The sequence below is a fragment of the Leuciscus leuciscus genome, assembly GCF_965113295.1.
Source record: "Leuciscus leuciscus genome assembly, chromosome: 18".
Lineage (NCBI taxonomy): Eukaryota > Metazoa > Chordata > Actinopteri > Cypriniformes > Leuciscidae > Leuciscus > Leuciscus leuciscus.
The window spans coordinates 1,615,569-1,635,568 of record NC_138742.1 but is presented as its reverse complement, the minus strand read 5'-3'; the positions used below and the strand labels follow the sequence as shown (position 1 = coordinate 1,635,568).

At 40.0% G+C, this 20,000-nt stretch overlaps 2 protein-coding genes across 3 annotated transcripts in view; both read right to left on the bottom strand.

Moving 5' to 3' along the window:
- Nucleotides 1-10, bottom strand: part of znhit6 (zinc finger HIT-type containing 6) — a 53,500-nt gene extending 53,490 nt beyond the window's left edge. For both annotated transcript variants that reach the window (XM_082145944.1, XM_082145945.1), the window contains exon 1: nucleotides 1-10. This exon is cut by the window's left edge and continues 184 nt beyond it. The gene's annotated coding sequence lies outside the window, so the exon portion shown is untranslated.
- Nucleotides 11-835: 825 nt separating this feature from the next.
- col24a1 (collagen type XXIV alpha 1 chain) overlaps nucleotides 836-20,000 on the bottom strand; it is a 119,334-nt gene continuing 100,169 nt past the window's right edge. Inside the window, exons 47-60 of the mRNA XM_082145807.1 lie at nucleotides 19,863-19,970; nucleotides 19,313-19,420; nucleotides 18,703-18,810; nucleotides 15,547-15,600; nucleotides 14,919-14,981; nucleotides 14,792-14,845; nucleotides 14,405-14,440; nucleotides 13,819-13,854; nucleotides 13,216-13,242; nucleotides 12,138-12,197; nucleotides 10,894-11,062; nucleotides 8,844-8,953; nucleotides 7,168-7,374; nucleotides 836-5,327 (exon numbers count right to left, since the gene is read on the bottom strand). Coding sequence (XP_082001933.1) covers nucleotides 5,181-5,327; nucleotides 7,168-7,374; nucleotides 8,844-8,953; nucleotides 10,894-11,062; nucleotides 12,138-12,197; nucleotides 13,216-13,242; nucleotides 13,819-13,854; nucleotides 14,405-14,440; nucleotides 14,792-14,845; nucleotides 14,919-14,981; nucleotides 15,547-15,600; nucleotides 18,703-18,810; nucleotides 19,313-19,420; nucleotides 19,863-19,970 — 1,287 coding nt within the window. The 3' untranslated portion in view covers nucleotides 836-5,180. The remainder of the gene's footprint in view (nucleotides 5,328-7,167; nucleotides 7,375-8,843; nucleotides 8,954-10,893; nucleotides 11,063-12,137; nucleotides 12,198-13,215; nucleotides 13,243-13,818; nucleotides 13,855-14,404; nucleotides 14,441-14,791; nucleotides 14,846-14,918; nucleotides 14,982-15,546; nucleotides 15,601-18,702; nucleotides 18,811-19,312; nucleotides 19,421-19,862; nucleotides 19,971-20,000) is intronic.

Sequence of the window (20,000 nt, the reverse complement as noted above, 5' to 3'; positions counted from 1 at the left end):
CGTAATCCGTGCTCACTTTACGACAGTTTACGACACACGACAGTCGGAGCGTCGAGATGAAACTTTTTTTATTTTGTTTTTATTAAATCATTTAAAATAACATACAGGCATTAACATATTATCATTGTTAAACACATTGACAATAAGACCAAGCAGCATACCTTAAACAACATAATAATACGTCGAGCTGAAACTGAGCTAGTACAACAGATCGAATCGATATATCAACATTTTAGACCCTCATAAACATTCATTTTAAAGTGTTACTCAGGATATGGCCATGTAATGTTGAGTCTTTGTATGTTGCCCATGACACATGTGTTTAAAAAAATACATTGTCAACTAAACTATAACCAGTAAACTAAATAAACTAGTAAACTTATGTATTAATCATGCATGTATTATCCACATATATGGACAACATATTAATACAACAATTAATCGCATCCAAAATAAATGTTTGTGTTTACATAATATGTGTGTGTGTACTGTGTATAATTATTTTGTATAAATACACACACATGCATGTATATATTTAAGAAATATTTGCATACACTGTATATTTATATATATTTTATATCAGATATAAATATAAATATTTTATATATATATATAGCCTAAATAACATATGATTGGATGATATAAATATGATATAAATATTGTATATAATAAATATGATTGTAAGAGGATACAAACATATTTCCCTTATTAAAGTAATTAAATATTCCATATATCCATATTCATATATATTATTAGTGTACATATTTAGACAGACACAATGAGAAAAGGGTGATTTTATTAATAGAAGTAAAAAAATAAAAAACTCACGAGAACATTGTGATTAAATCATACATTTTATTTGATGTCAAAATATTAAATATTTACATTTTTCGTCTTTGTTTTGTTTCTGTAGGCACATTTAGTGACAGTTTCGATACTGTAATCATAAGTTAACAGGTGTTACACTTCCTGTGTGTGATCACGTGATCTGAATCTGGCCAATCGCAGCTGCCAGAACACAACATATACTCCCTATTTGTGTTTATATACAAATACAAATTTGACATAAATAAGATTTCGAACTAAATGGCAAGTGACCAGATAGATCTCTGAGAGATATCATAATTTATTGGAGTACAGTATTTTTTGGAGAAATAAAAAGATAACATAAATAAACAAACATATAATGTCCAAATATACATAAGGGAAAAATAAAAAATGACTAACTCTTTGCAAACGCTGAATATTGCAGCACCACGGAGAAGTCGACGACCCTGACACCGTGTCCTAACCAGATGCGACACGTCTTGCAGAGAGACTCCGCCCACACGCTCTTCTGATTGGCTGAGATTTTGGACTGATTTGGTTGCGAGTGCAGGGCGTTTGCAGAGAGACTCCGCCCACACTCTATTCTGATTGGCTGTGATTTTGGACTGATTTGGTTGCGAGTGCAGTGCGCTTGCAGAGAGACTCCGCCCACACTCTTTTCTGATTGGCTGAGATTTTGGACTGATTTGGTTGCGAGTGCAGTACGTTTGCAGAGAGACTCCGCCCACACTCTTTTCTGATTGGCTGAGATTTTGGACTGATTTGGTTGCGAGTGCAGTGCGCTTGCGGAGAGACTCCGCCCACACTCTCTTCTGATTGGCTGTGATTTTGGACTGATTTGGTTGCGAGTGCAGTGCGCTTGCAGAGAGACTCCGCCCACACTCTCTTCTGATTGGCTGTGATTTTGTCATATCTCTTAGTTGCGTTGCTAGAATCTCATCGCATCGCGTCTGGTTAGGACCTTAGAGATGTCATGAATATAAGTTTTTGTAAAGCATGTAAATTCACATATTTGATATACTTAAAATGATTTCAAATAACCATTCGCTGACAAAAACTTCCATCAAGTATCCTCGAAAACAACCCCGTTATTGTTTTCATCAGTCCGGTACTTGCGGCGTCTCTTTAAGGGTCATGAACGACGTTCTCCTTAACGTATAAAGTATATTAAGCCAAAGTATAACATAACTTATCAACACACTGTTCATATAAATTAGGTTTGTTCTGATCGAAATGACTAAAGTACACGCAAAAGTACAACAGAAGAAGCCAGCACAAACAAACACCTTACGGCCAGAAACACACTGTACACAAATACACAGACACCAATGACTGACTGATGGATGAACACACGTCACATTGTGTTTCTGTGGCGCTCAAAGTGATTCCTTCAAATGTCACTGTCTGTAGCTAAAACAATAGCTATACTTCCATCCACAGATTTTTAATGCACATTTTGTGATATCGCATATAAAAACACTGGATGGACTCGCAAAAATATGCATAAATTAGTGTAAACATTTTTAAATTGATTATTTATTTTTTTGATAAACTGTGGTTGAAACACATCCCCTGATGTTCCTCAGCGGAGGCTGTGATTGGATAACTGGAGTAACCAGCGGACCAATGGCGTCGCAGCGTCTCTAATGTTGGTTTGGTGTTTCTGAAATGCCGGAGTGGAAGTGTGTGATCAGAATGATTTGGTGTAATTCCCTCCAGAAGCGTCTCACACACACGAGTGTGTTCCCGAACACCAGCATCCGAACGCTAGAGAACATGACAGCGTTTACTGTGTTTCATCTGACGCTCGGAGACACACTCGTTTATGATGGAGGGAGAAAGGGCAAGACTGCAGAAACTTACAGTTTATTACTGATATTTTGCGGCAATTTCCCTGTAGCTCAAACAGTAGAGCGCTGGCGCTTGCAACGCCAAGGTCATGGGTTCGATTCCCAGGGAAAGCAAGAACTGATAAGAATGTAAATGTGTAGCTTGAAATGCAATGCTTTGGATAAAAGCGTCTGATAAATGCATAAATGTAAATGTAAATGTAAATGCAATTTCCCAGCAAGTGATGATTTGTTCTCTTGAACACATGGGACGGAAACGCTGCTTTATTTAGCGATTTCAAGAAATGCAAGATATAAAGTCAGAATTGCGAGATATTAAGTCAGAATTGCGAGATTAAGCCAGAATTGCAAGATATAAATATAAAGTCAGAATTGAGAGATATAAAGTCAGAATTGCGAGATTAAGTCAGAATTGCGTGATATAAAGTCAGAATTGCGAGATTAAGTCAGAATTGCGAGATATAAAGTCAGACTTGAGAGATATAAAGTCAGAATTGCGTGATTAAGTCAGAATTGCGTGATATAAAGTCAGAATTGCGAGATTAAGTCAGAATTGCGAGATATAAAGTCAGAATTGCGTGATTAAGTCAGAATTGCGTGATATAAAGTCAGAATTGCGAGATTAAGTCAGAATTGCGAGATATAAAGTCAGAATTGCGAGATTAAGCCAGAATTGCGTGATATAAAGTCAGAATTGCGAGATTAAGTCAGAATTGCGAGATATAAAGTCAGAATTGAGAGATATAAAGTCAGAATTGCGAGATATTAAGTCAGAATTGAGAGATATAAAGTCAGAATTGCGAGATATTAAGTCAGAATTGAGAGATATAAAGTCAGAATTGCGAGATTAAGCCAGAATTGCGTGATATAAAGTCAGAATTGCGAGATATAAAGTCAGACTTGAGAGATATAAAGTCAGAATTGCGAGATTAAGTCAGAATTGCGAGATATAAAGTCAGAATTGCGTGATTAAGTCAGAATTGCGTGATATAAAGTCAGAATTGCGAGATTTAGTCAGAATTGCGAGATATAAAGTCAGAATTGCGAGATTAAGCCAGAATTGCGTGATATAAAGTCAGAATTGCGAGATTAAGTCAGAATTGCGAGATATAAAGTCAGAATTGAGAGATATAAAGTCAGAATTGAGAGATATTAAGTCAGAATTGAGAGATATAAAGTCAGAATTGCGAGATATTAAGTCAGAATTGAGAGATATAAAGTCAGAATTGCGAGATTAAGCCAGAATTGCGTGATATAAAGTCAGAATTGAGAGATATAAAGTCAGAATTGCGAGATATTAAGTCAGAATTGAGAGATATAAAGTCAGAATTGCGAGATTAAGTCAGAATTGTGAGATATAAACTTGCAATTATGAGAAATAAAGTAGAAATACTGAATTTTTTCACAATTGTGAGATAAAAAGTCAATTCTTTTTTAAAATGTTTTATTGTGTGGCGGAAACAAGCTTTCATAAAACGTAACTATTGAAATCGCTAAATAAAGCAGCGCTTCCCTCGCATGTGTTCACGAGAACAAAATCATCACTTCTTGGGAAATTGGCGCAAAATATCAGTAATAAAAGAATAAAAAGTCTCGGTAAATGTGATTCCATCATAGTTTATGCGCATGTTTTCATATCAAAGAAATTGAGCGTAACGTTTTCTTGTAGCACTTTACAATAAGGTCTCATTTATTAACATTATTGATGCATTACCTAACCTGAACTCACACTGAATAAACTGCTTTTACAGTATTAATTATACTTTGTTAATGTTTACAGTGCATTAACTAATATTAACAGAAGCAACTCTCTCTCTTACAAATGTGTCAGTATATGCTGAGATTTACATTTAATAAGATTAATAATAAATACTGTAGAAGTATCGGTTATTTGTGAACATTAATGCACTGTGAACTAATATGAACAAACAATGAACAGCTGGATTTTTATTAACTAACATTAACAAAGATGAATAAATACTGTAACAAATGTGTTGCTCATGATTAGTTCATGTTAGTTAATACATTAATGTTACCAATGAAATCTTGTTGTAAAGTTTTTTTTCAATGCACATTTTAATGGCATTTCCATCCAGCTTTTTTAATATCCCAAAATTTGCATTAAAACGTGGATGGAAACATAACGAGTGTTCTTTAACTAACTTGCTCAGCAAGATTTGTCTTCAAACTTGTAGTCGTAACAGTGAGTCATCACATTTTCTTTCTTTAAAACTATTTTAAACTCAGTTTCAGAAAAGCGTAGACTGGTCTAATTTGAATCCACTGAAGCGGGAGTTTGTGCTGGCGTACTTGCGTAGAGTTTGTTTGTGGCTCGATGCGCCTGAACACGAGCACCTGTACGTGAAGGAGGTAGAGCGCCGTCTAACGAGGAACGAGGCGAACAGCACCCGAGACTCAGAGGAAACACAACAGCAGTCTCGCTTGTTCTTCAGTCGCTCGGTTCACCGGCGGATCCGTGCGGAGACGGAGTCCTTCAGTGTTTCACAGAAAGCAGACCGGACCCACTTCCAAGTGCCGCTGGTCTCCTGGACTCGAGGGAACGAGACCTTGGACGTCCACGATGGGAAGATGATGAGTGTCCTGCGTTTGGAACAGGAATCGGGACTGATGCCAGCTGCCGTCACGGATCTGTCGGGAGAAACGGGAAAACGTCACGATTATCAGATTTTCCAAGGGAAAATAAATCACTCAAGAAAAACAACAAGAAACACACAGATAAGTTGCATCGGTGTGTATTAAAAGTTGGTAACACTTCACGATAGCGATGAAAAGGTTAGCAGTTTGACGACATTGTTTAAATTAATACATTTTTAGCTAACTGTGATTTCGTATGTACATTTCAACCGGATAGGAGTGACTGTGTTTAGGGTTGGGTATCGTTTTAATTTTAACGATTCCGATTCCAATTTTGATTCTGCTTATCGATTCATAATTTTGATTCCAATAAGGTAAACAAAACCAATCTTAGATATCACTCACATTTTGGGCCCTATTTTAACGATCTGAAACGCAAGTATCAAGCGCGAAACGCAAGTAACTTTGTGGGCGGATCTCGGCGCAAATCTAAAATGTGTTGGTCTGAAGTCGCTTCATTATTCATAGGTGTGGTTTGGGCGTAACATGAAATAAACCAATCAGAGCGTCATCTCACATTCCCTTTAAGAGCAGACGCGCTTGTTCCATGGCGGATTGCTATTATAACGGCGGATTTGCCAGACGCACGCCAGGAGCGGTTCACAGCCGAGGAGACCGACGTTCTCGTCAGGGCCGTAAAACACAGAGAAGTGACATTGGGGATGGAGAAACACACCCAAATTAGCTTCGGTTAAACAGGCGTATGATAATTTGGGTAAATGTGTAAGCTAGATTTATGCCTATTTTTCACATGTTGATGGACACCACAATGATTTCCCTCGTGTGGTATTATTTTTCCTTGTAATTATGTATGGTTTGCAAAAATGAAAACTGCTGCTCCTGTGTAGATGAGAGAAGCAAAGTGTATGTGTGTTGTGCACACGCTACATTATGGCCAAGCATGCGCCCTTAAAATAGCATCTGAATAACGCTGCCACTGACTTTAGACTAGGTTTCTCCTGGTCAGTGGCGGAATTGTTTTCTGAAACTGCAAAATAGCACCAGGGAACGTTTGCGCCGGAACACGCCTCCTCTTTTCCCTGAACCGCCCCCGGGAGCGCAAGTTCATTCCCTAATTTACCGAGGTGCGTCTGTGGAGGGAAAAGTCCGCTGTGCGTCGGGTGCAAAATAGGAATGACACATGCGTCGGTGTACAAAGTCAATTGCGCTGGGAGCAAGATAGAGCCCTGTGTGTTACTGCAAAACATGTAATTGTAGTTGAACATCATGAACAGAAATCAACAGGCTAAAGAACACTTACACAAGGTTTAAAAATACAACAAAAAAACCCTAGCCTAACTAATACAGGTTTCAAGCATTATTAAAGACAAGTAAACACTCGTAAACAAGTAAATTAGCAATCGCAACAAATAGACACAACTGAACTGAGATATGATTGAAATAAACAGTGTTTTAAGATTTTCAGGTGTTCATCAGGTTCAGAAACTAAAATATCTGCACTTTATCAATAAAACATACATTACAAATATAGTTACAAAAGTTATTCAGTGAAGAACGAGTGAATTTTCTCTTTGTCTTCTGTAGTTTTTTACATGAACACAGAAAACAGAGTCTCTCGCTCGAATGATTTAAAGTCATATTGAAATATATTGAAATACACACAAAGGAATCGATAAGAGGAATCGACATTTTTATTATATAACAAGTATCACAACAGTCTCACGCGGGGAAGTTTCGCTTTGTGTGAAAGCGTGATGGAAAGCAGAGTGCTGAGAGAAATGATATTAAAGAATATATGAATAGATTAATACGTTTAGACTAAACCCGGTCCTGATTCACATTAGAGTGGATCTTTAATCCAGATTCACATCACCTCACAGTTGTCCAGAAGCACTTGAGGACTCAGAGGCGAGTTCTCCTGGAACTCCTGACCGTTCCAGCCTTGGAAACGCAGAGCCCTCGGCTCGTGGACGTCAGGATTCACCGGGTCGTTGAAGCAGTGGAGAGACACGCTCTGAGTGACCGTCACACTCAACAAGTGTAAGAACTTCATCTGGACTTTCCCCACATCAAACACGGCCTGTGAAGACAAACAGCGTCACGTCGGAAACACACACCAGCGTCTCAGTGTTTATGCAATCAGCATTCTGCGTTCTGGCAACTGTGTGTTTACGGTTAAAGCTGACAAATGATCCGGCTTACAGGAAAACCAGCTTTAAATTAATATCAGATTGTCCTTTCCGAGGAAATACGAGATCGAGTTACATCAAACGCTTCTCAGTGTTTAGATAATGAGGAAACTTTGCTTGATTTTGAAGAGAGAGAATTAAAAAAACACATTCGCACAGTCATGTTCAGATTCAGATGCGGAAACATTCATTTTGAGCTTTTACAGTAAAACCTCAGTGAGTTTAATCAGAGATTCATGGAAATAATGTCAGTAAATGACCCGAATTAAAGTGTGAGTTCAAAATAAATGTATTTTAACCCTCTGGTGCTCTTCGGTCATTTTTGCCTTAAAAATTTTACGTTTTATATTATTTATTTCATCTTAATGGTAAGAAACTTGGTATATGAACACACACACAAAATCATGGACGTGATGCGAAAAGATTAAATGGTCCTGAAATAAATAGTCACACTTGTGTTTCTCGCGGTCAAAAATGAGCGCATTGGAAATGAATGAGACGAAGTTCCTCTAGTGGAAGCGTTTGGTACTGCAGCCGAACACTGAACACTGAAAGATCATTTATGAGATATCAACCTTTAAATAAAACAAAAAAAACTCAAATTTGGATCATGACTTGTTTAGATTTATGGCTTTGATAATGTCACAGTTTCAGAGTAAAATGTGTTTTGCAAAATACACATTTCATTTAACAAAAATGAAACAGCACCAGAAGTTAATTGATTCTTATCAGTGTTATTTTAATATCATATTTGAGTAGATATGACAGTACCTTATCAGTGTTATTTTAACCCCTTAACTATCACCCCCCTTTTTGAGAATGGACATTAAAATGCACTATTCAAACTTAAATGGTTGTAATTCAAGAATGCTTTGGAATATAGACCTAAGTTTGGTCTTGTTTTAAAGAAAACACTAATATACTGTACTTAATATTTTTCTTTTATATAAAATATATATTTTACTAAATATTTTTTACTATAAAATTACTATAAAATTAAAGCCATATATCTAACCAAGTTGTGTTCCAAATTTGAAGTTGATATCACAAAAAAATGAAGTTCCCACGAGATTTTATTTAGGCCTAATACCAGAAATAGCCACCGGATGACATACATTCCATTGAATTTAATTGTATGCATTCTGCCATAACAAATTAATAAAATTCTGTCCAAATATCACTTCTGTCACAAAATATGGAACCTTGAGACTCAGACCTTTCTGACAATATTTGTTTTGTCAAGATTAGAAAAGGTTTTGATCATAAATTTTATAAATTATGAAACATGATGACACCAAAAAAAATGAAAGTACCTTATCAGTGTTATTTTAATATCATATTTGAGTAGATATGACAGTACCTTGTCAGTGGAGACGGGGTTCACACAGGTCTGTCCTCCTGAGCTGAAGTTACAGAACACCTGGATGGAGTCAGACGTGCAGCCCAGATTCGGATCCACCCAGAACAGTCCTGATCAACACACACACACACACACACACACACACACACACACACACACACACACACACACACACACACACACACACACACACACACACACACACACACACACACACACACACACAGTTGGCGATTTAATGCAGTCGTTCCACAAGATGAGTTGAAGGTAGAGATGCACTGATACTACATTCCTCCGCCAACACCGACAGACGATTATTCAGAATGATGATGTCGACCGATGCCGATAACAATAGTTCGATTTTTCGTAAGAAAAAAAAAAATCTCTCCCAAATAATGCTGCAAATTATACTGGGAACTGTCACGTCACATTTAAGAGCGTCAAAACGCCATTCATTAAAAATTTATAGAAACTGAAAGCTGAGACTTTGTTTCTTATCAGAAGAATTAGCTCAAAGCTCTTTGTGATTACTGGACGTGAGACGCTACAAATAATGTTTGATGTGGGAAAAACTGCAGATCTGGCAACCCTGAACTACAGGTGATCCACAGGGCAAATAAAGCCTGCATTAACGCCGCTATTTTAAAGCCTTATTGTTGCGTAAACTTTCCCTAAATTCAACACGAGAGATTGTCTTCACACACAGGATGAGTGTCAGTCTGACACGTTTTCCTTTTGATTGACAGGATATAATCTGTCCTGATCATCGGCTGTTTTTAAGCAATCGGCCGATAGTGAAAATAATGTCTTTTATCGGCCGATATATCTGTGCATCTCTACTTATTTGTTTTATTTTTTCTATTTTTCTACTCTAAGTATTTAAATTAGTTCAGAATTATTAATACACTACCAGTCAAATGTTTGGAATCAGATTTTACATCATTCTAATCATCATATTAGAATGATTTCTGAAGGATCATGTGACACTGAAGACTGGAGTAATGATGCTGAAAATTCACAGGAATAAATTACACTTTACTATATATTCACATAGAAAACAGTTCTTTTAAATTACAATAATATTTCACAATATTGCTGTATTTTTTATCAATTTCAACGTATTTATTAAGCACATAATAATACAACAATGTTGACTATAGTGCTGCACAAACAATAAAATATTTAAATGTAATAAACACAAATAACTATTAATATAGAATATGCAAAATGCCTACCCACAGATAAAAGACCCACAGACTCATGAGTCTTAGGGCGTTTTCAACACCTGAGAGTCGCACCGAGATCCGCACCAAAGTTCATGTTTTGATTAATCTTATACATTCGGTTAGTTTTGGTGTGGTGTCGCATTGCAGTTATGCGAGCGCACTAAAGATCTTTACATGACACACTTGCGTCCTGTCATGATCATGTATGTGGGCTGCATCTCGTCATTGATTGGTTTGTAAACGGACGTGCGTCTGACGTCAGCGTGATGTCAGTTCGGCGGGAAACTTTGACAGGAATGAATGAACAGACGCATATCATTCCCACTATACTATTATTATTATTACAGCATTACTCCCTGCAGCTCCAGCTATACTCCAGGCTAGCTCACATTCACCAAATGAACGTCCTCGTTGTGCGAACGTTTGATCGTCGCCGGCAGGAAAGGAGGAGAAGAGCGAGCAATCCTGCGGGAACATCCGGAACTTCCTGTAAATGTTCTGAAAGTCCGAACCATACAGAAAATGCTAGAAACGAACCAAACCTTTGTTCAGTTTGATCCGGACCGAGACTACCTCTTTTTGTCTGACCAAATTCCGTCTGTTTGGTGCGGATCTTGGTCCGGGGGAGGGTTCACACCTGTCATTTTGATTCGGATTAAACTGAAAAGTCAGAAAATCCGGACCAAACAAGGTAGGGGTGAAAGGGCCCGTAAATACACCCAAACCATCTTCAAACTCTTAAACCCGACGCCCGTGACGACAGAACCTCGACACTCATGTGTGATCAGAAGCTGACGTGAATCAGATAAACGACTGGCTCTCACCGTCGCTCCTCTGGCTCTGGCAGTCGAGTAAGTCCTTGCAGAAGCGCGCAGGGTTTTCTCTCGACCCCAGTGGAGTTTTCATGCTGTCCACGACGCCGCTCAGATACTTCAGCGTCCGCAAGATCTCAGCGTTCTGCTCAGACGGAGACGAGTCTGTGTTCTGGAAACTCTGAGGAGAAGAACCGGGACGTCAGAGTCGTTATTCAGCCTCCACTCATCCATCCATCCATCCATCCATCCATCCATCCACTCATCCATCCATCCATCCATCCATTTATCCACCCATCTATCAATCCATCCATCCACTCATCCATCCATCCATTTATCCACCCATCTATCAATCCATCCATCCACTCATCCATCCATCCATCCATCCACTCATCCATCCATCCATCCATCAATCAATCAATCAATCCACCCATCCATCCATCCATTTATCCACCCATCTATCAATCCATCCATCCACTCATCCATCCATCCATTTATCCACCCATCTATCAATCCATCCATCCACTCATCCATCCATCCATCCACTCATCCATCCATCCATCAATCAATCAATCCACCCATTTATCCACCCATCTATCTATCAATCCATCCATCCACTCATCCATCCATCCATCAATCAATCCATCTATCAATCCATCCATTTATCCACCCATCTATCAATCCATCCATCCATCCATCCACTCATCCATCCATCCATCCATCCATCCATCCATCCATCCATCCATCCACTCATCCACTCATCCATCCATCCATCATCAATCCATCCATTCATTCATCCATCCATCCATCCATCCATCCATCCATCCATCCATCAATCCATCCATTTATCCACCCATCTATCAATCCATCCACTCATCGATCGATCCATCCATCCATCCATCCATCCATCCATCCATCCACTCATCCATCCATCCATCCATCCATCCATCCATCCATCCATCCATCCACTCATCAATCCATCCATTCATCCATCCATCCATCCATCCATCCATCCATCCATCCACTCATCGATCCATCCATCCATCCATCCACTCATCCATCCATCCATCCATCCACTCATCCATCCATCCATCCATCCACTCATCCATCCATCCACTCATCCACCAATCCATTTATTCATCCATCCATCTATCAATCCACCAAATCCATCAATCCATCCACTCATCCATCCATCTATCAATCCATCCATCCATTTTTCATCAGTTAAACTTTGGAAAGTGATCTCAGATCTTCACCTCCAGCTGAAGATGATCATTGGACTCCATCAGCTCTTGGACGTTCATGTTAATGCGTCTCTGTGGGATGAGAAAACTATGAGAATCACACAGAAGTCGAACACACAACCTAACGTCCGTTCTGTTCCAGTAGTGTGTGTGTTCTTGAAGACTACAGAGTTCAGATAACATTAGATGGATGCAGTTTAAACAGTAGGAGCTTGCGACACCAAGGTCAGGGGTTCTATTCCCAGAGAATGCATGAATCGATCAAATGTGAACCTTCACACGGAATCATGCTCTTCCTCTGTATTTTTGTACAAGCATCTAAACATTTTTAAATCAACATGCATTCACTTGAGAAGGGAAATCTCTGTTAAACTGCATCAAAAGCAACTGACTTTGCCATTAAAACGAGAAAAATATCTGTCAATGGGGACAGAAAAATAAACTTGCTTTCTGTTTGAATTAAAGTGCCCCATTATACTATTTAAGGTTTCTAATTTTGTATTGTTTTCTCCGACAACAGATTTACATTCATAAAAGGTCAAAATATACTTTAATTTTCTCATAATCTCCATTGCAGCATCAGCTCTTTTCTCTCAGTGTCTGAAATGCTTCATTTGAAGATTCAGTCTCTCTAAACCCCGCCTCTCTGAGAGCTGCTCTGCTCTGATTGGTCAGAAACCAAACGCTCATTATCATATCTGAATCTCAGTGATACGAACAGTAACGATGGCGTGGGTTTTACCGTATCAATCTCAGAAAACAGTGTCTTCTCCACATGAACAACACGAACCAAACTCTTCCAGTCTCAGATACACTACAGTGTTTGAGGGCGGAGCTAAGAGACGCTGTTCAGCCAATCAAGACTATAGACTGGCATTGTGCAAATATGCTAATTAAGTAATTTTGCTTCTCAAGTAAATATATTTTGATTTAAGATTGTTTAGATATTTGCACTGGAAAACCAGACAGAAATACTATCAAGACAAAAGAACATCATTTTATTTTAAACCATTGGATAAAAGTGTCTAAATAAATGCATGTAATGTTGAGCTAGTGCACAATTACACAGTCACATGACTTGTTGTCTTACCGATGGGCCGGGCGAACCTGGAGGTCCCTGTCAAAAACCACAGAAAATTAGTCTCACAATCCCCTTAGATTACATAAACATACATAACATTCATATCTTATGACTAAGATCAGGTCAGGAATCGGATACTTGTTATAAAATTAAAATTTCGATTCCTCTTATCGATTCCTTTCAATATAACGTTAAACCATTCGAGCGAGAGACTCTGTTTTCTGTGTTCATGTGTATCAGTATATTGTTTACTTGTCTTTAATAATGCTTGAAGTGTATATTAGTTCTGCTAGTTGTTCTTCTACGGTGTTTTTAAACCACAGGCAAACGCTCCTTGTGTAAGTGTTCTTTAGCCTGATGATTTCTGTTCATGATATTCAGATACTATTACATGTTTTGGAATAAGAGTAAATGTTTACCTTATTGGAATCGAAATTAGGAATCGATAAACAGAATCGAAATTGGAATCAGAATCATTAAAACATTAAAAACGATACCTAGATATGACAGACTAACCCTAATCCATGTCTGTAGCCTAATCATGATCCTTGGGTTAGTGCATGCACACAAGTCAAACACTGTTATGAATAAACAATCATGAGTGTGCTGTACCTGTGGCCCCGGACGGCCCTGTGGCCCCTGAGGCCCCTGTGCAAAGAAACACACACATTACAAGCTAATTATTTAACTAGAGCTTTAGTCTGAATTATGAAATCAACCGTTCTGGAGTTTAAACCCACAGACTTTCAGGCACTCGTTGAGATCAGTAATCATCCAAAGCCTTATGCTTATGAGTAATAAATCAATCAGTTTCATATTATGACTTGATAAAATAATTAGTGATGGGAAACGATGATTAAACACATCCAAAATAAAGTTTGTGTTTACATAATATATGTGTGTGTACAATTATTATGAAATCAACCGTTCTGGAGTTTAAACCCACAGACTAAAAGTGCCAAGCACTAAAAATAATATGTCATGATAAATAAGCACATTATACGTATGAGCAGCTCCAGCTTATGTGTGTGTGTGTGATGGAGCGCTGGCGCCCTCACTAGTGTTCTGGAGGCTGTTGCACAACTGTTACACAAGTCCGTCTGAACATGCAAATATTTCTTTAAATGAGCGGAAAGATCCTGATTTGTGATCTGGCATTAGAATAAACAGTGCTGTGATATATACGATCATATCTTACCATCTCTCCACGGCTTCCTTTAGGCCCTCTGGCACCCTGAGACACCAGCAAAACACCATTTATCATGTATGCAACTCAATTAAATAATTCAATTCACATTTATTTGTATAGCGCTTTTCACAACACACATCATTTCAAAGACTCCACATTACAATTTAGAGAGATCTGTTATCAGAGGTAACTGTCTAAGTTATGTATTTCAGAGATGTACATTTATTTATAACTTTTTTTTTTTTAAAGAATGTAATAATTGAATGCAGAAACAATGAGCTCATTGAAGTAATGCATACTTGTTTGTTAACAAATGATTATGACATTTAGATTGGCATGTATGATTAACACTCATGCCAAACTCAGTCATATTTCATGTTTCATCGGAATACTTACAGGCTTTCCCACCGGACCGATCATTCCCAGCGGCCCGACAGGACCAGAGAAACCCTGAAACAAACACCAACACATGCGTTAGATGAGAAGACACGCTTATTTCATTATGAGACGAGACGAGACGCACCAGAACACCGGTCGGCCCTTTGGGTCCAGGAATCCCGGTGAAACCGAAGTCTCCGTTTGGACCCTGAAAAACACACACACGTAAAAAAAACAATTTTTTTCGATGTTAAGTAAAACTGAAACTAGTAAAAACATTTAATTGAAATGAAGTTGCAATAAAATAAATAAGAATATTACATGAACAACTTAAACTTACCGGAACACACACACTTACTCTCATACACACTCACTCACTTACTCTCATACACACTCACACACACACACACACACACACACACACACACACACACACACACACTCACACTCACACACACACACACACACACACACACACACACACACACACACACACACACACACAATCACACACTCACTCACTCACTCACTCACTCACTCACTCACACACACACTCACACTCTCACTCACTCACTCACTCACTCACTCACTCACTCACTCACTCACTCACTCACTCACTCACTCACTCACTCACTCACTCACTCACTCACTCACACACACACACACACACACACACACACACACACACACTCACTCACTCACACACACACACACACACACACTCACTCACTGGTGTGTGTCTGTGGTTTAATGTGGTTTAGCTGAATACTAACCTTGGGTCCCGGAAAACCTTGGAGTCCCAGCATGCCAGCATCTCCCACCTCACCCTGTGGGAAACAACACACATGACTGACAGCTCACAGCAGCCAATCAGGAAAGAGGATCACAATCCAGACTGGGACATCATCACACTATTCCCAGACTCACTGCGGCCTGTTCATTCCCAGCAGATCCGGTCATTTATCCGTCTGGATTTCTGACAGGATTTCTGAATTACGTCCCACTTCAAGAGGACACAATTTTAATATGTCAACATCCACAATCCCTCGACATTTTTATTCACACGCGGCCTGTAAGGCGATATTCCCCCTCCGTACGCTGGGAGTTCAAGCTTTATTGTGTTTTCCAGAGTTACATAAGAGAGCGGAGTAGCTGGTTTGTCCTGTGTTTAGCCAACGATTCGCTTACATAAGAACCCGCCGACATTCAGTCCAAGACAAGACCAGGATTGATGATAATCCCAATCAAGGACAATAACTTTTTTTTTTTTTATAAATAAATAAATAAATAAATCCCTTGATATCAGTTTTTGGTTGCACCAACGAGGAAACAGGATTTCTCTCCAGCAGACTTTATTAATGATAAACTTAAACTTACAGAAACACTCAGGAGACTAAGAACCAGGACAGAACATCCAGCTCAACATTAACAACTGAACAGGACAACACAGGGCTTAAATACACAGGAAAACAGACTCTATGTGTATGTGCATACTGCTGTCTACACAAAGAATTGCCTTTGAGGACAATAAAGTTTAATCAAAACAAGAGGAACCAATGACACACCTGAAACAAGGAACCTAATTAATTTGTAACCAAGGAGACAAACAGGTGGGGAGCAGAGAGCTGATTAACAGACTAGAAGATTAACAAAGAAACTCAAACATAAACTGAACAGAAAAGCAGGACAAAAACAACCTCAAAACATGACTAAATAAAGCCCAAAACGTGACAGTACTCTACGCTCCCAGAAGGCGCGCCCTCGAGCTGTAATCCATACCACCACGGACAGGAGCCGTTTCTAGATACTGGATGCGGACGGAGACTAGAATCACCACTGGACTCTGAATGAGGACGGAGACTGGAGATTAGGGCGTGGCGGCGACCATCTTGGCAGAGGGCTATCTTGCATTCCAGAGCCTCTATCTTGGTACGAGGCTCTGGAATGGGAACGGCCATCTTAGGACGAGGCTCTGGAATGGCGGCGCCCATCTTGGGACAAGGCTCTGGAATGGCGGCAACCATCTTGGGACGAGGCTCTGGAATGGGAATGGCCATCTTAGGACGAGGCTCTGGAATGGCGGCGCCCATCTTGGGACAAGGCTCTGGAATGGCGGCAACCATCTTGGGACAAGGCTCTGGAATGGCGGCAACCATCTTGGGACGAGGCTCTGGAATGGCGGCGCCCATCTTGGGACAAGGCTCTGGAATGGCGGCAACCATCTTGGGACGAGGCTCTGGAATGGCGGCGCCCATCTTGGTACGAGGCTCTGGAATGGGGACGGCCATCTTAGGACGAGGCTCTTGAATGTCAGTGGCCATCTTAGGACGAGGCTCTTGAATGTCAGTGGCCATCTTAGGACGAGGCTCTGGAATGGCGGCGCCCATCTTGGGACGAGGCTCTTGAATGGGGACGGCCATCTTAGAACGAGGCTCTGGAATGGCGGCGCCCATCTTGGGACAAGGCTCTGGAATGGCGGCAACCATCTTCGGAACAAGGCTCTGGAATGGCGGCAACCAGTCTTGGTACGAGGCTCTGGAATGGCGGCGGCCATCTTGGGAAGAGGCTCTGGAATGGCGGCGCCCATCTTGGGAAGAGGCTCTGTAATGGCGGCGCCCATCTTGGGAAGAGGCTCTGTAATGGCGGCCATGAATGCTGAGGGCTCATGGGTTGAAGCAGGAACTTGGAGTACAGCTATACATAGGCGAACGTACTCTCTCCACGAGTAGTTACACATTTCCGGTATGTCCAATAATAGGTCACCCTGTGCTCCAACCCAGTACATGGTCTTGAGGCTGGTATCATTTAAGGCGGGTAGTTTTTAAATATATTATATTATTTTAAGTTAGTTTATTTTGTTTTAAGTAACAGAAACCTGTTACTTGAACTTACTAAAACAGAAACGTTTTTCCTTAGTGCTGTTCGCGTACAGATGACAATGCTGTCAAAATTATCCCCGTTCACAAGGATCCGCGAAAACGACTAAAAGCACTGTATTCTGCTGTCAGGGCAGTAGATGGCGATGAAATGAAACACTACGAGCCTATAGCCTGAACACGTAACACGCATGTGCATGACAGATTTGTGTTTTTGTAGTTTACACGGAGACAATAACGCTATAGTTTTCAAAAACCTGCACGTTCAAACCAAGCGTAACCTTCCAGACCGGAAGTCTCTCTTGAATCCAACACGGAAGTGACTTAAACTGCAGTTCATCGACTGGCCACTAGAGGCTGGCTGCAAAAGAGAGTCATGTTACCCCCATGTTAAAATGCCCAACTTTACAGCAGAAAAACACATGTTTACAGTCTGGTACAAAACGTGGGTTTGGTCTATATAGCTAATCTTGCCCTTCATGACAACTGTGACGGAGGAGAATTTTTTTATAACCCATCCGTTTAAATTATATTAAGCCTTAAATGTCTGGATAATTAAGGGCGTGGCCACTCGAGTGACAGGTGGATTGCCGCTGATGTCACTACTAGCCGTTTGTCTGCTGTCTGTTAGCGCCACGTCACCTCAGATAATCCGCCTCGCTGCACATTTTCGTTTATTTGGGAGTGACGCGCTGCCAAGAGAGCTTAAACAATGCTCTTCAGAAACACTACAGGTGACGTCACGCACACTACACCCATAGGCCTATTTCTTTACAGTCTATGGTTTAAACCTGTTTTCAAAAGCATTTTCCCCACACAGCAACATAGTGTCGCCCCAGATCCGGCCCACATCTGATTCCACACGGTCCGGATGTGGGCCGGATCTGGGCCGACACTATGTTTCTGTCTGGGTCAAGCTCTCAAAACGCTGTAATCGAGTAAAAAAACGTCCAAAACGCATAAAAAGTGTCCAGTTTTTAGTGTAAACACCCCTGTCAGGCAGAGAGGCTCATGGGAGATTGAGTTCTACACAAATGAAACAGAAACACTCACTGGTTCTCCTTTGGCTCCTTGCTCTCCCTTCATGCCCTGGTCTCCCGTCACTCCCTCCATGCCCTTCACACCGGCAGGTCCTCGATCGCCCGGTAAACCCGTCTCACCCTGCAGAGGTCAAAGGTCATCAAGAGCTTAGCATCATTGCATTGTGGGATCTGGTCTTTCACCCAGTTTACTGCACATTTTGGCCATTAAAGGTGCAGTGTGTAATTATTAGCGGCATCTAGTGGTGAGGTTGTGAATTGCACCCAACAGAAGTTACGGTGGCCGACAGGAAGTGATGTCGTCGTCTGAGACAGCAGAGAGTAGCCAGTTAAGCAATGAGGTTTCTTTACAAAGATAAATTAAGAAATTATGTTTACTTAATTATTCAGTAAAACGATGTGTTATTGTGAGTATTATTGTAACTTGTAACATTTTGTCAGTGTTTTATTCGCTGACTTTAGCTAGCTTCTTTTCATGAAGAACAACATCGTGACGAAACCCATTTGTCCGTTCAGCGCCACTGTAGAAACATGTCGATGATATATGCTCCTAAATATTACACAATGCACCTTTAAGTACATTATCAAGGTAAAACTAGGAAACAGAAGGAATACGTTTTGACCTTTAACCCCTCTGGTCCTCTCTCTCCGACAGCACCTGGAAGACCGAGCTCCCCCCGCGGGCCGGGAAGCCCCGCCCTCCCCTCTATACCGCTGTCACCACGGTGACCCTGTAAACACACGTCAATCAAAGCGTCAATCAAAAAAATAAAAGCTTTTCTGAGAAATAAATGAGTTTCTGAAGTTGTAAATGAAGAAAAAAAATTTCTCTCAAAATATTCAAAAAATATATTAAAAAGTGTTATTTTTTTAAGTTGTAAATGAACATTATTTGAGTGCATTTTATAAGAAAAAATTATTTAAAGATTTTTCTAAAAAAAAGAAAGATTTTGACAATAAATAAATCTTTTTCATTCAAAATTTAATATTTACTTCAATTTATGAGCAATTTCTGAGTGAGTGAAAATTGTTTCAACGTAAATCCTACAGCAAACCTTTTTTCCGTGAACACGTTTAAGATACTGTATGTTACAGTAGCACATGGAAATAGTCGCTTGTCTATCTACATCTCTATATCAATATTCGAGTGTGTGTTGATTATTTCACACTCACTGTTCGGCCTTTCGATCCAGGGAGACCCGGCAAACCTGGAAGACCGGGAAGCCCGTCAGATCCCGGATACCCGTCTGTCCCTCTGGGCCCCGGAAAACCCACCGGACCCTAGAGACGGGATGGAGGTGAAAAGCATGA